This window comes from Armigeres subalbatus, chromosome 1, assembly GCF_024139115.2.
Source record: "Armigeres subalbatus isolate Guangzhou_Male chromosome 1, GZ_Asu_2, whole genome shotgun sequence".
Lineage (NCBI taxonomy): Eukaryota > Metazoa > Arthropoda > Insecta > Diptera > Culicidae > Armigeres > Armigeres subalbatus.
In genome coordinates, this window is record NC_085139.1 from 204,666,191 (window position 1) to 204,680,593 (window position 14,403).

The 14,403-nt window shown below is 43.0% G+C and overlaps 2 protein-coding genes across 6 annotated transcripts in view; one reads left to right on the top strand and one right to left on the bottom strand.

Annotated features, from left to right (window-relative positions):
* The window catches only part of LOC134205695 (lachesin-like), a 678,152-nt gene that overhangs the window by 212,478 nt on the left and 451,271 nt on the right, over positions 1–14,403 (bottom strand). The window lies entirely within an intron of this gene.
* LOC134218522 (uncharacterized) lies at positions 2,648–5,353 on the top strand. The gene is made up of 3 exons (XM_062697634.1): positions 2,648–3,329; positions 3,690–4,286; positions 4,353–5,353. The coding sequence occupies exons 1-3, from the start codon at positions 2,648–2,650 to the stop codon at positions 4,430–4,432; spliced, it is 1,359 nt and encodes a 452-aa protein (XP_062553618.1). The 3' UTR covers positions 4,433–5,353.

Here is a 14,403-nt window from a genome sequence, read left to right on the forward strand (position 1 = left end):
CTTTTAGGGAGATCGATCATAAGGATGAATACCTATTCAGCAGCGCATTAACTAACAGATGAAATATCTGGAAGACATCATGAGGCAAAACCATATAGTAAAAGTATTATTAAATAAACGAGCTAAAAACGATCTTCGCCACTGTGCTTTCGTGCTGTGCGGTTCTATTTCTATTTGCTGAAGGAAGTTTTTAATACTACCCGAAGCTATTTTTATTTCAACAATGCTTCTCAGCGCTATTTGTATCAATATTTTCTATCTTAATTTCACATGCTGTTCTTTCTGATTTAAAACCAAGAGTAAAATCTAGAAGAACCGCATTTAGAATATAAGAAGGGAAAATTATCAATAATCGGAAATTTTGATAGTCCCCTCAGGTTGTGTTGATTCCGATACAGCTCTGATAACTGCATCAGGTTTGTCTCTGCACTTCGCCGCTCGTTGAGAAAGTTTGGTTCGGTATCGAACAGAATGGATTTCCAGCGCATTTGGTTCGTGGTTGTAGGTTCCCGATACAGATATTACTTCATCTCCTTCTTATTTTATGTAAAATCAATTCATTCGGGGGATGGCTTATTCGAATGGCTTTCGGGCGATTGGTGTACAATCGATTGTGAGTGGTTTCACTGAATTGAAAATGAATTCAGAATACAATCCAGAAATTTGAAAATTATTCTTTCCTTGCTCATTAACATTTTACCTTGTACACCTTTCACGATCATTTGTCGTGGCGATCCTTATAAACTATGTCAGATTTATTTTTATAAAGTGCCTTTTCAATCCGTTTGGCCGAAAGGTTCATTTGGCCGAAAGGGTCGTTTGGCCGAAACGGCCTATTGGGTCATTTGGCCGAAAAGTTCATTTGAAAAGTAAGAAATTAGGAACGAGAAGAGAGACGTCTCATTTCTCACTCTTCATTTTTTTCTTCTCACTGTAAAAAGTAAAAAGCGCGAAATGAGCAGTAAGACGTCTCACTACCCACTTCGCACTACTCACTTTTCACATGACAAATGAAAAGTGAGACGTCTCACTACTCATTTCTCACTTCTCGCTGTCAAAAGTGAGAAGAGAAAATTGAAGAGTGAGAAGTGAGACGTCTCACTTCTCATTCATTCATTTATTTAGTCTACATCTAAACAGATAACACTGAATCAACAATTTGACGCCACAATACACGGTTCGAGGCCGAATCTCTCCATCCTCGAATACGCCCCACGCTCGCCAAGTCGTTTTGCACCTGGTCTGCCCATCTCGCTCGCTGCGCTCCAGGTCGTCTCGTCCCTGCCGGATCGGAAGCAAACACCATCTTTGCAGGGTTGCTGTCCGGCATTCTTGCAACATGTCCTGCCCATCGTACCTTTCCGGCTTTAGCTACCTTCTGGATACTGGGTTCCCCGTAGAGTTGGGCGAGCTCGTGGTTTATTCTTCGTCGCCACACACCGTCTTCTTGTACACCGCCAAAGATGGTCCTAACACTCGTCTCTCGAATACTCCGAGTGCTTACAAGTCCTCCTCGAGCATTGTCCATGTTTCATGTCCGTAGAGGACAACCGGTCTTATTAACGTCTTGTACATGACACATTTGGTGCGGTGCCGAATCTTTTTTGACCGCAATTTCTTCTGGAGCCTGAAATAGACCCGACTTCCACAGATGATGCGCATTCGTATTTCACGACTGACATTGTTATCAGCCGTTAGCAAGGATCCGAGGTAGACGAATTCCTCGACCACCTCGAAGGTATTCCCGTCTATCGTAACACTGCTTCCCAGCAGTGGTGGAAATACGTGAACATGTCTCCTTTTTTTTATTCCTTCTTAGCAGTTTACTCGCGAACAATCTGCAGTCAAAATATCTAACCTGTTTTGGTTCACGAGCATTTGTAAACAAGCATGGCTTTTACTCGTGAGTCATGTTTTGACATGTGTTCCACAATGAAGAGTTCATCGCGTCCCAAATGAACCATATACTCTCTAATAGAGCTGATGTTTTCAAAAGTGCCTATTACATATTACCGTTTGCCGGAAACAGAATTGTTATTTAGCAATGAACTTTTAAAATTTCCATTATGTTTTTTTAATGGAGGGCATAGAAAAGCTTTCAATAAATAACTATTTTCTCAGTAATATAATACTAAGTTCAAAAGCAGGCCAAGTTCCGGTTGGAATGTAAAACCATATAAGAAGAAGAAGCTTTATGCATTCAACGACCGACTTTTTGTTTATTTCTACTTGCGAATTATACTAAAATTAGTTTTATCATCAACTACTATGACTAAAAATAATTGAATAATAATGATGTGATATATAAAACGAAATTTGTAGACACTGGGAAAATATATCCGAAAAAAACATGGAACAATGTTTGCATGAAAACAATAAAACTGTTAAATTTAGTGTATTTTTGCTATTCATATTAAAAGAAATCAGACAATACATTTAGACAATATCTCAAAATACTTTTCTCAACTGTTTACTTCCAATTCTTCATATTAAAATAAGCTCTTTCCAAATGTTATGATCGAATGCGTTGAGTGTCATCGTTGCCGCCGCGCTAGCTGTGCTGTTTCGATTTTTCGCTGTTTTCGTTTTTAATGCCGTCCGATGAAGAATTTCTGGCGTGGGTGTGAATATCTGAAGTGCCTTTAAAATGGATGAGTCCAGTGAATATCATTCGCCAGATGTTGCGGAAAGTAATCCGGCTACCATGGAAGTTGTTGTGATGGCTGCGGGAACCGAAGTGACGACTGTCGAGCGAAAACCTGGTGAATCAAGAAATCCCTCGAAGCGTTCAATTATCAGAAACTATACACAGGAGCTATTTGTGAATGGAAAACATAATATTCGCTGTGTGTTGGTGGATAATTGTGAATACTCGCAGAAGTTGTTCCTTCAAACAAACTTCGAGCGTCACTTCCGGCTGTGTCACCCAGCTGCCTATGAACTCCTATGCATTGGTCCAGCTGCTGCGAAGCATAGCAGCTCGAATGCGGAACCAGCGATAACGATACGGATGACGAAACAAAGACTGATAGGAGGAGTGGTAAAAATGGTTACCATACATGGGCTTCCTTTCGAATTCACGGAATGGGATGGTTTCCAAGAAATTGTGGAACCATTGCTGAAAGCTTTCAATCTAACTGTCAACAGACACAACATCAAACAGTATGTGGCGAAAGCGGCAGAGGGTATCGATTGCCTTATAATTCAGGAGCTGCATGGGTTGATGATTTCACTCAAGATGGACATCGTTTCGAAAATGTACCGAAGTATGCTTGGTATCAACTGTCAGTACATCAACAACACTGGGGCTGTTGTAAAGCGAAATCTCGGTAAGCTCCAAAAAACAGGCTTTGTTAGCTTTAATTTATTTGTTGGCTATCATTATCTGGTTTCACAAACTAATCAGCATTTTTTTTTACAAACTTTTTGCCATCCGTACTAAGTGAACATCCATTAATTACGTAACCCTTAGAGGGAGAGGGGGGTTGCCTGAAGTGTGAGAATTCATACAAAATTTTCAGATCGTTTTTACAAAAAGCGTGACATAGGGGGGGGAGGGTCTAAAAATAGCCAATTTTTTTGTTACGTAATTAATGGATCTTCCCTAAACACTTCTTTCATTGTTTGAGTATTGTGTTTTATTCTTTTCCATAAATAAGTTGTTTTTCTTTATTCCTCTGCTTTTTTAGGCATTATTGAGCTGCATAACCGACACACCAGCCAATACCTTAAAGACGAATTGCTTAAAATCTTGAAGTTCTTTGGTGTCGACGTTTGTCAAATCGTTGCTGTTACTATAGATAATGCTTCAAATATGGTTAAACTAGTGAAGTTGCTATCTGCCCTGAGCGAATCGGCAATCGATTACTATGTGGATTCCGAGCAGTTCGAAAAAATTCCGTTGAACGAAATTGAAGTCGATGACTCAGATGTGCTCGATATCGATTCTCCAGAGAAGCTTGTTGATCAAGAGTGGGCACGTGTCCTTGAGGATTTTGCGCCAGATGAATTTATTACGGCTGTCCGATGCGGAGCACATACGACCCAGCTGGTAGTCCATGACGTTTGTAAGCAGAGTGTACACAAAGCAGCACTCCGAGAGATCAGGAAGAAGGTGAAAAAGTTTCGGTCGACTGAGTACAAAACATTTTTCGACGTAAGCGAAGGAGGGACATACCCACCGCTTCCGAATGAAACTCGTTGGAACTCGAATTATAAGATGCTTCTGGAGTTGAGTAAGGGAAGATCGTTCTTCGAGAAGCTGGGAACGCAGTACCCGGATTTAGGTGAAACACATTCACATATGATATGCTTTGTACGTATATTAATACGCTCTCATTTTTACCTTACAGACCTGTCCAACTATTGGGGATTCATCGAAGATTATGTTACCGCATTCAATCCGCTGTATCAATGTACAATCGCAGTTTAGAAACTCGAGCACACTCTTTCTGATTTTTACGTCGAATGGATTCGAGCATACGGCATAATTTGGGAGTTGGAGAATTCCAACAGGTTCAAAGCACACTTAATTACAGCAATGGATCAACGTCAGCAGAAACTTTTCTGCAATCGCATTTTTCGAGCGGCTGTGTATTTTGACCCTCGGCTCAATTTCAATGGGTCCAATTTGCTCTCTGCAGCGCAGAAAGATGACGTTGTGGTAAGAATCCTCTATAATACTAACCCAAATTTAAACACTTCAATGTGTTCCCCAATTGATGTGTTTTATTGGATAATCAATGTTATTTTTTTCAGAAATTTTGTTTGAAAATTTGGGCTCGAATCAAACCCGGAGGTAATGTACCCAATGAAAATGATTCAAACGCCGCAAATACTTCATTAAACGAAATAACTACCGAATCTCCAACATCCAATAAATTCAGTCTGAATGAATATTTGACTCGCACAATTGGATCCGGGGCTTCTCAAACGGTTCAACTTACAACACTGGAACTGAAGTTAAGAAGTGTTCAATATCAGGCTCGAATTGACGCTGATAAGCCTTTCAATATAATTCAGTATTGGGCGGGTAAACGATTTGAGGAGTCGCAGCTGTGGATGGTCGCAAAAGTAATTTTTGGTGTACCTGCGACCCAATGCTCTGTAGAAAGGGATTTCAACCTTTTTGGTTCAATTTTAACCAAATCGAGAAACAAGCTGAGCTCAAAAAGTCTACAGTATGTGCTCAAGGTACGAACAAACAGCACACTTGTAAAACCAGCGCTGGCATACATATTCAACAAAGATAAAAGCACTTTGGAGGAACTTCCAACATCAGCACCTGCTTTATGATGTCAACAACATTCATCGAAACACACAACAGTTTAAACTGGAATTGTCGAAAAGGAGTACGAGCAAAAATATAAAACCGAAGTAGAAACTTAAAGAAAAATAGAAGATTGAATACTGGTTTTAACCAGTGCTTAAAAGAAGAGATAGAATGAAGGACTCGTTTACATCAAGAATAATAATTACAAACGATACAAATTAAAAATGATTAATTTCCAAACTATTTTATGTAAAATAACTTGTCAAACAAGTACATTGTTTCAATTTTTTTCAATAAACGTAAGATTTTTAAATCCTATTTTTTCGTGTTTTCTGAAGACTTTCATTTCATTCGAGATTCTTAAACAACTTTTTCTTATTATCTTCTCCAATCTACATAAAAATAAAATTCTGTCTGTCTGACCCTTATAGACTCGGAAACTGCTGAACTGATCGTACCGAACCGAACCTGTACCGAAAAATATAGAGATTTTGGAGCCGAGGAGGGAAGATTCTTACGATGGTTCAAGACCCCTTCCCCTTCTGAAAAGGAGGGCTCCCATATAAATTAAACATTAATTTCTACATAGCTTGAGACAGTGGCGTAGCCAGAAAGTTGGTCTGGGGGGGTGGGGGGGTTGGTTTCCGAACATTTTTTTTTCGAAAAAAAAATTCTTAAAAATTTGTCTCTTGGGTGGGGGGGTGGGTGGGGGTTGGGTTATGTCTGCATAACCCGAAATTTAATCAAGCAAACGGAACCAAATTCGGCATGTGAAGGTTTTCGAAGACAAAAAATGTTTCTAGTGGTTCGACACCCCTCCCCCTATGGAAGAGGGGAATTCTTCACAAATAAAACACAAATTTCTACATAACTCGAGCGCTAATCAGGCATTTAGAACGATATTTTTGATGTGGAAGTATTTGCTGAGAAAGTTCGAGACCCCTCCCCTCCTGGAAAGAGGAGCTCCCATATAAATGAAGCAGACATTTCTGCATAGTTCGAGAACTAAATAAGCGAAAGGAGCCAAATTTGGAATATGATGGTTTTTGAAGACAAGAAATGTTTCTGTGGTGGATCGAGACCTCTCCCACTCTGGAAGAGAAAAGAGAGAAATTTCTGCATCAAGAACTAATCAAGCAAGTAGAACCAAATTTGGCATGTGGAGGTGTTCGAATCGAAGACAACAAATTTATCCAACTGTGACTTACAGTTAACAATCCAAGACGGCAACACACAGTGGCAATGCAGTGCCAATGAAAGAAATAAAAAGATGAAACCATAGATGTTTTTTTTTTGATAATGTTTCCAAATTTAATGAATAGTGACCACATAATCGCCAGATGGGCTTAAATGACCCCAAGTGAGTTGCCTTAGCTTATTTAATAGGATGGATCACCGGAACCTGGAAGAGGTGTATTATCGATAATAAATTCCTATGTAGTACATTTTGAATTTCTTTCTCACCTTTCTCAAAACTTTTGGTATAGTGGATGGAGAATATTTTTTATTTTTTTTGTCTTTATTTAGGAGACTTGCAGCCCGAGGCTGGCTCGTCTCCGGATTGAGAATAATTGTATATTTCTAAATATACTAAATATACCACATGTATCAAAATGTTCGGATAATTTACAGATTGGTGAACCGGATTTGTCAAAAGTGAGCTACGAATCATTCGCTTACATCAAAGATCCGGATCATTTTAACAATTCCGGATCCGAAGGCCCATGTCTAATTATCAATAAATGCTGTTCAACATTGTTTCAAACAAAGCGACTTTTATGTTCCGTATCACCCGTATTACCAGGTGACAAGACAACTTATCGACACCCTTCGCTACGCACTTTAGCTCAGCTGGTAATATCAGTTTGAAACTACGCCATAATATTTTGTTTAATTATACGTTCATACAATGCATGCATCTAGACTCGCGAGTAAAACTTCTTCTTCTTCTGAACAATGCTGCGTTGCTTTACTCGCGAACCAAAACATTGCAGTGTTTTCTTATGTCATAGACTCTCAATGAATTCCTATCCATAGTCGTTTTTGTTTGCGAGCCCTCGATGAACTAAAATATCCATGTAAACAAACCCACACATATCGCATGTATCAATATAACGTGAATTCACTCGCGAGTATACTCGTGAGGCGAACATTTCCACCACTGTCACCAGATAGTGGTCAGAGTCGATGTTAGTGCCACGATATGTCCTGACGTCGATTCGCTAACTCCGCTAGCAATGATGGTTCGCTGTAGTTACATGTCCGAAAGATTGTGAAACTATTGAGAACTTGAGCTACAGGTCCTAAGCCCTGGTAAAGGAGGAAGGTTGCGATGGCTGTTATTCATGGCCATCGTGTAAAGCAAAAATGGATAAACCCCAATGCCAAGGTGTCATGCGACCCGTGCCGAGGGCTGAATGGTTGAGGGGGTTCTAAACATGCTCAACCGCGAACGGAGCCTGGGGTGCACCAGGGCGAACACCCCAGTAAGCAGCCCTTACTGCACTACGGCGGGGCACTGGTGCAGCGGACATTTATTTCCTAGCTACTCGTGGGACAAAAATGAAGACAAATTCTACAAACAACCCTCAAGGTGACGACTGCCTCTCTCAGTCGTGTGAGAGCGAAGTGGAGAATACTCTGAGTCAGCTTGGCCTTACCGAAGACCAGCTACTCAGTAGTTCGCAGGAGAAGATGGAAATATCCTGCCCCTCAACGCCTATCTCCCGGAGCAGCACATGTTTCGACAAAGATGATCCAGATCTACAACCCCCCTCATCGACCGACTCCAACCTGTTGGACATGGAAGATAACGAAGATGATGGTATAAGGATCATCATCAACCCCCAAAAATCTTTAGCAAGTAGCAAAGGATCCGAAGATAACAAGGGTTCTACGGAAGCCAAGGGTGCTCCGAGAAAGAAAATCCCCACACTCACACGCTCGCAGAGGAAGCAGCTTAGAACTCTCCGGGAGAAGGGAAAAGACCGGAATGAGGCCTTGTCCATAATCCTGAATAAGGAGAGCGAGCCCACTTCCTCAAAACGCTCGAGAAACGACCTAGACAAATCCGCCACAGAGGACCCCAAACAAAAAGGGTGAAGCACCATCTGGATCCGAGAGAGCGCGCCCAACAGTCCTCAAACCGCGCGCCTCAGAAAAACGTGTCTGGACAACGAAACCCACCCATGAGAAAAACAGCTGGTATCAGCTACAGTAATATGGCCAAAAGCGTGAAGGTCGGGATAATACCCAAAGACTTTCCCACCGTCCAACTCACTACAGCCCAGCTAGACCTTCTACAAGAAGCACTCCTGCTCAGAGTAGTTCAACAGCGAAACGAGCCAATAAAACCCAAATTCAACAACCTCATCTACAAGTCCGGTTACATGGTTCTAATCTGTAAGGATCAAGAGACTGCTGAGTGGTTAAAGAGAATATCCCCATCCATGAAACCCTGGGAAGGTGCAGAGCTGATGGCAATGGACGAAGTGGCGATTCCACGTCCAGAGATGATCCGAGCATTCTTCCCACAAAGCTCCAGCTATGATGACGACCGAATAAAGGCTCTCATAGAAAGCTAAAATGACATCACAACAACTAATTGGCGTATTGTGAAACGATCCATTCTGAAAGATATTCATGTTGAATGGATCTTCACAGTAGAGGGTGCGTCGATGGAAAAGTTGAAGAAGTCCAAATACACCCTCAACTACCGATTTGGTGAAATCCAACTAAGGAAGATTACAGATCAACCGACTGCCGCTACCGCCAATCCGACTGGAAGGCCGACCCAAGAGCAATCTGAGGAGGCCTCCTGTTCGGGCGAGGTTCGGCTAACTGGAAGGCCGACCCAAGAGAAATCTGAGGAAGCCTCCGGTTCAAGCGAGGTTAGTAAATCTCACCCCAAAAGCACCATAAAGTCTAGTCTGTCCGCCTCTAAAGGAAAAGCTCGAAGCTTACATGCGACCCCCTGCTCTAGTGGTACCAAACCAAAGGTATCTAAACAGGGCAAAGGGGGTGCAAAAAGCGACAGTTTGACCACAGAGGCGAAACTGGCGGGCCAGGTTGCTACAGGAAGAGAGAAACCCAGACTGTAATACCAAACGACATCCTGATGATCCGCAACATCCAAAGCCGGACAGTCGTCGTCCGGAAAAAGCGGAACCCCGGAAATGGCGACTAAAGTTCTGCAAGTGAACCTCCACCATGCTGAGAGCGCCACGGGTGTGCTCTGTCGGAGGTTCACCAAAGAGAATTTAACCGTGGCCCTCATTCAAGAGCCATGGGTCAATAAATCCAGAATACAAGGTATTCCACAACACTCATGTAAGTTGGTATATGATGACAGCCAGCTTTCTCCTAGAGCGGCTATTTTATTACATAACAACTGTAAATACTTTCCAATTTCAGAATTCATAAAACGGGACATCGTAGCGGTCAGGATGGAGGTACCTTCCGCCAGAGGGAGTAGAGAGATCTTGGTGGTCTCGGCATACTTCCCAGGTGACGTGGACGAAATCCCTCCTCCAGAAATAGCTGCGCTCGTAGCCTACAGCCACCGACACAACATCCCCTTCGTCATAGGGTGCGACGCAAATGCACATCACACCGTATGGGGAAGTACCAATATAAACACCAGAGGTGAGTACCTGTTACAGTTTCTCTCTTCCAAGAACATTGACATTTGTAATGTTGGTGACAAGCCCACGTTTGAAAACTCCATTCGTCAGGAAGTTTTGGACTTGACTCTATGTAGTCGGTCTATCTCTGATAAAATAAAAAACTGGCATGTTTCTGAAGAAATATCAATGTCAGACAATAAACACATCATCTTCGAATGGGAAGGGGTCTAACGATGGAAAAACGTTTAAAGATCCTAAGAAAACTGATTGGGAATCCTACTCAGCTATCCTACGATCCGAAGAGTACATCATAGAAAGTCACATCAAGTCCATAACACAATTGGAAGATGCGTCCAAATCCATTAAAAACAAAATCCTTAACGCCTACCAAGAGAGCTGTCCAACTAAATCAACTAGTTCGAGTAGAGACGTTCCATGGTGGAATAAAACTCTTGAGAAGCTTAGGAAAACTGCGCGTAGGGAGTTCAATCGTGCTAAGCGAACCGGCGATTGGAGCCTATACAGAAAGGCCCTGACGAACTACAACAAAGAAATAAGGTCAGCCAAACGGAAATCGTGGATTCTAATGTGTGAAAGCATAGAGAATACACCCGTAGTGGCCAGACTCCAAAAATCCGAAAGACGGATGGTTCGCTCACTGTAGAGCCTAGCGATACACTGAGCGAATTGTTAAAGATCCACTTCCCTGATTCAATCCCTGAGTCGAGCATCGGCGACCAAGGCACTGGAATTGCTGTCTCAGATCCACAAGAGATCCAATCATGGGTTTCTGGGTCTAAAAAAGACGCAATAAAGGTTGCAAAGGAAGCTTTCACTCGGGCCAGGGTTGAAAGGCTGTGAGATCTTTCGAGCCATTTAAGTCTCCTGGCATGGATGGAATATTTCTAGCGTTGATCCAAAAAGAGGAGAAAACACTGGTTCCACCCTTGGTTGAGATTTTTAAGGCGAGTCTGATTTTGGGGCACATACCTAACGATTGGCGTCAAATCCGGGCTGTCTTCATTCCGAAGGCAGGCAAGAGAGATAAAACCAACCCCAAAGCATTCAGGCCGATAAGTTTATCCTCTGTAATGCTCAAAATTATGGAAAAGGTACTATGCGAGTACATAAATCACAAATTTATGAAAGCAATGCCTTTGTCAAAAAACCAATTCGCTTATCAAAGTGGAAAATCTACGATCTCGGCACTACATACGGTAGTTCAAAAAATCGAAAAAACACTTAATGCAAAAGAAATTGCTCTTGTAGCATTTCTTGATATTGAGGGCGCATTCGATAACGCTTCTTATTCGTCTATAGGGTCAGCAATGTTGAGGAGAAAATTCGACCCATGCATTGTTACCTGGTACATGCTATGCTAGCTAATCGGAAAATCTCCTCTGAGCTCAGCGGTTCATTTTTCACTGTTTAAGCAACAAGGGTGTCCGCAAGGCGGAGTGCTTTCTCCTTTGTTGTGGTCACTGGGGGTGGATGAGCTTCTAGACAGCTTAGAGAGAAGCGTCTTCGAAGTGGTTGGCTATGCTGATGACGTTGTCATTATTGTACGAGGCAAATTCGAAAGTGTTATCGTGGAAAGAATGCAATCTGCCCTAAATCACACTTTTCCTGGTGTCAAAAGTATCAACTAGGCATAAATCCTACAAAAACTTCCATTATCCCTTTCACCAAACGGAGAAAGGTACAACTGAAACCCCTTTTCTTGAATCAAACACAATTAGTTTATTCAAGTGAAGTAAAATATCTAGGTGTCATACTCGACGCAAAGCTTAATTGGAACTCTCATCTCCAATCAGTTGTGCAGAAAGGTCTCAATACACTTTGGGTTTGTTCAAAACCCTTGGTAAAAGATGGGGCCTAAAACCAAGTATGATCATGTGGATATATAAAACCATTGTCCGTCCCAGGACAACTTACGCTTCCCTTGTCTGGTGGCCTAAAACTAATGAGGCTGCTGCAAGGGCTAAGCTCAACAAAATCCAACGCACCGCTTGCATAGCCATCACTGGTGCAGTTCGTAGTACACCCACTTTGGCCCTAGACGCAATGCTTCACCTGCCCCGGTTAGATCAATTCATAAAGCTGGAAGCGGAAAAAGTGCTCTAAGGTTAAAGAGAACAAAACACTGCTGTCGGGAGACCTTACGGGTCACCTCAGCATATTAAATGAATTTGCCATAAATCCCGCAATAGGAATTTGTAGTGACTGGATGGAAACGGTAGTCAATTATGACTTACCTTACGATGTGTTCATTCCTTCCCGCAAGGGGGGGGAGGGAGGTGGACCCAGCGTCCCAACAGGCCCTATAAATTTCTTCCCAGTTGGTCGGAAAAGGAAAAATCGGCCGGGATCCGGAATCTATGGCCCTACAACAAAAATTTCTGTCCACTTAGGACAGTGGCCCACAGTATTTCAGGCGGAAATATATGCAATATTAGAATGCGTGTTATTATGCCTGAGGAGAAAGTATAGATTTGCAAAAATATGTATTTTCTCTGACAGCCAAGCGGCACTTAAGTCGCTTAATAACTACACTTGTAACTCAAAGCTAGTGTGGGAATGCATTCTGGCTTTGAAAAACTTATCCATACGCAATCGAGTCTACCTATATTGGATCCCAGGACATACGGGTCTAGAGGGAAACGAGATTGCTGATGAGCTAGCCAGGAATGGATCTAATGAAAGGTTCATTGGCCCTGAGCCCTTCTGCGGGATCTCAGACTGCTCTGTAAAAATGGAACTGAACAAATATATGGTCAGTCAAATCACATCAAACTGGAATGCACTTTCCCATACGAGCCAATCCAAAAGGCTCGTAACGATTAACCCCAAGAAAACCCAACAACTATTAGGTCTCAACAAAAGGGATCTCAACATCTACACCGGTCTAATAACTGGACACTGCCCTGCAGATACCATCTACAAAAGATCGGAGCAATCCAAACCTCAAATTGCCGCTTCTGTGACGAGGAGAGAGAAACATCAGAACACATCCTCTGCTATTGCAGTGCACTCACCCAACGTAGGTTCAAAGTTCTCAGCAAGCCCTTTAGGGCCTGCTGACATATGGATCTTTATCCCCAAGGACGTGGTTGGCTTCATAAAGCTAGTCTCGCAAGAATGGGGAGTCACATACTGTAACTCAGGATCTCTATTCATCAATAATAGATGGTCTTGAGTTCAGTCGATACCAAGGTATCTCAGTGACAAACATGTTACTGAGATAACTTGCGTATTTCACAGTAAAAGGGTATATCACAATAGTCCTAAAATCTGGACGCAGTGATCTTCACCCGACAAACGAGGAGAGAGGAGAGAGACGTCGATAATGTCGGAGAAGTGCCGTCAATCAATCAGAACGTGGTCGATTTGTGATTCTGTATGCAGTGGTGATCTCCAGGTGTACCGATACGGAAGGCTGTGTTGGAAGTAGGTGCTGCGAATGGCCATATTCTTGGAGGCAGGGAAATCAATTAGTCGTAGGCCGTTTTCGCTCGTCAGCCGGTGTGCGCTGAACTTTCCAATAGTCGGTCTAAGCTCCTCCTCTTGTCCAATCTGAGCGTTCAAATCTGCTATGATGATTTTGACGTCGTGGCTTGGGCAGCTGTCGTACTCACGTTCCAGCTGCGCGTAGAATGCGTCTTTATCATCATCAGTGCTTCCAGAGTATGGGCTATGGACGTTGATTATGCTGAAGTTGAAGAACCGGCCTTTGATCCTCAACCTGCACATTCTTTCATTGATCGGCCACCACCCGATCACGCGCCTTTGCATATCGCCCATCACTATGAAAGCTGTTCCCAGCTCATGTGTGTTGCCGCAGCTCTGGTAGATGGTATGATTACCTCTAAACGTTCGCACCATTGATCCCTTCCAACAAACCTTCTGCAGCGCTACGATGCCGAATCCACGGTCCTTGAGCACATCGGCGTGTATGCGTGTGCTCCCGATAAAGTTGAGAGATTTGTAGTTCCATGAACCGAGTTTCCAATCGCTAGTTCCTTTTCGTCGCAGTGGTCTTCGCCGATGGTTCCGGTCCGTACTCTCTTGTTGATTGTTCGTTGCTTATGATTTTTTAAAGGCTGGCTTGCAGGGCCTGACACCAAACCCGCTAAATTTCCGGAGGACCATTCCTCCTTATTTCCGGTGGACCATGGTGCACAGTTTCACTTAGAGTCCCTTGCTGGCACTCAGACGATGATCAGCTGCCCCTAACATCGAGAACAGACGCTGTTGTGAGCCGATCCTGACATGGAGAACAGATGCTCAGTAAGATTTACACCTCCGGAGAGGAGCAAACCCCCCTGTTAGCATGCGACCATAGTTCCTACCGGGGTTGGTTACCCGATATTCCCTAAGGTTGCTCGTATCCTGGCCAGCACCACGGGGAGGTAGGGATGGGAGTTGCTGGGTAAGAGGCGAGGGACTGCGAGATGGGGTCTATTTGATCCCTTCAAGTACGCGAAGTACCAATGGTACGCTTTACCC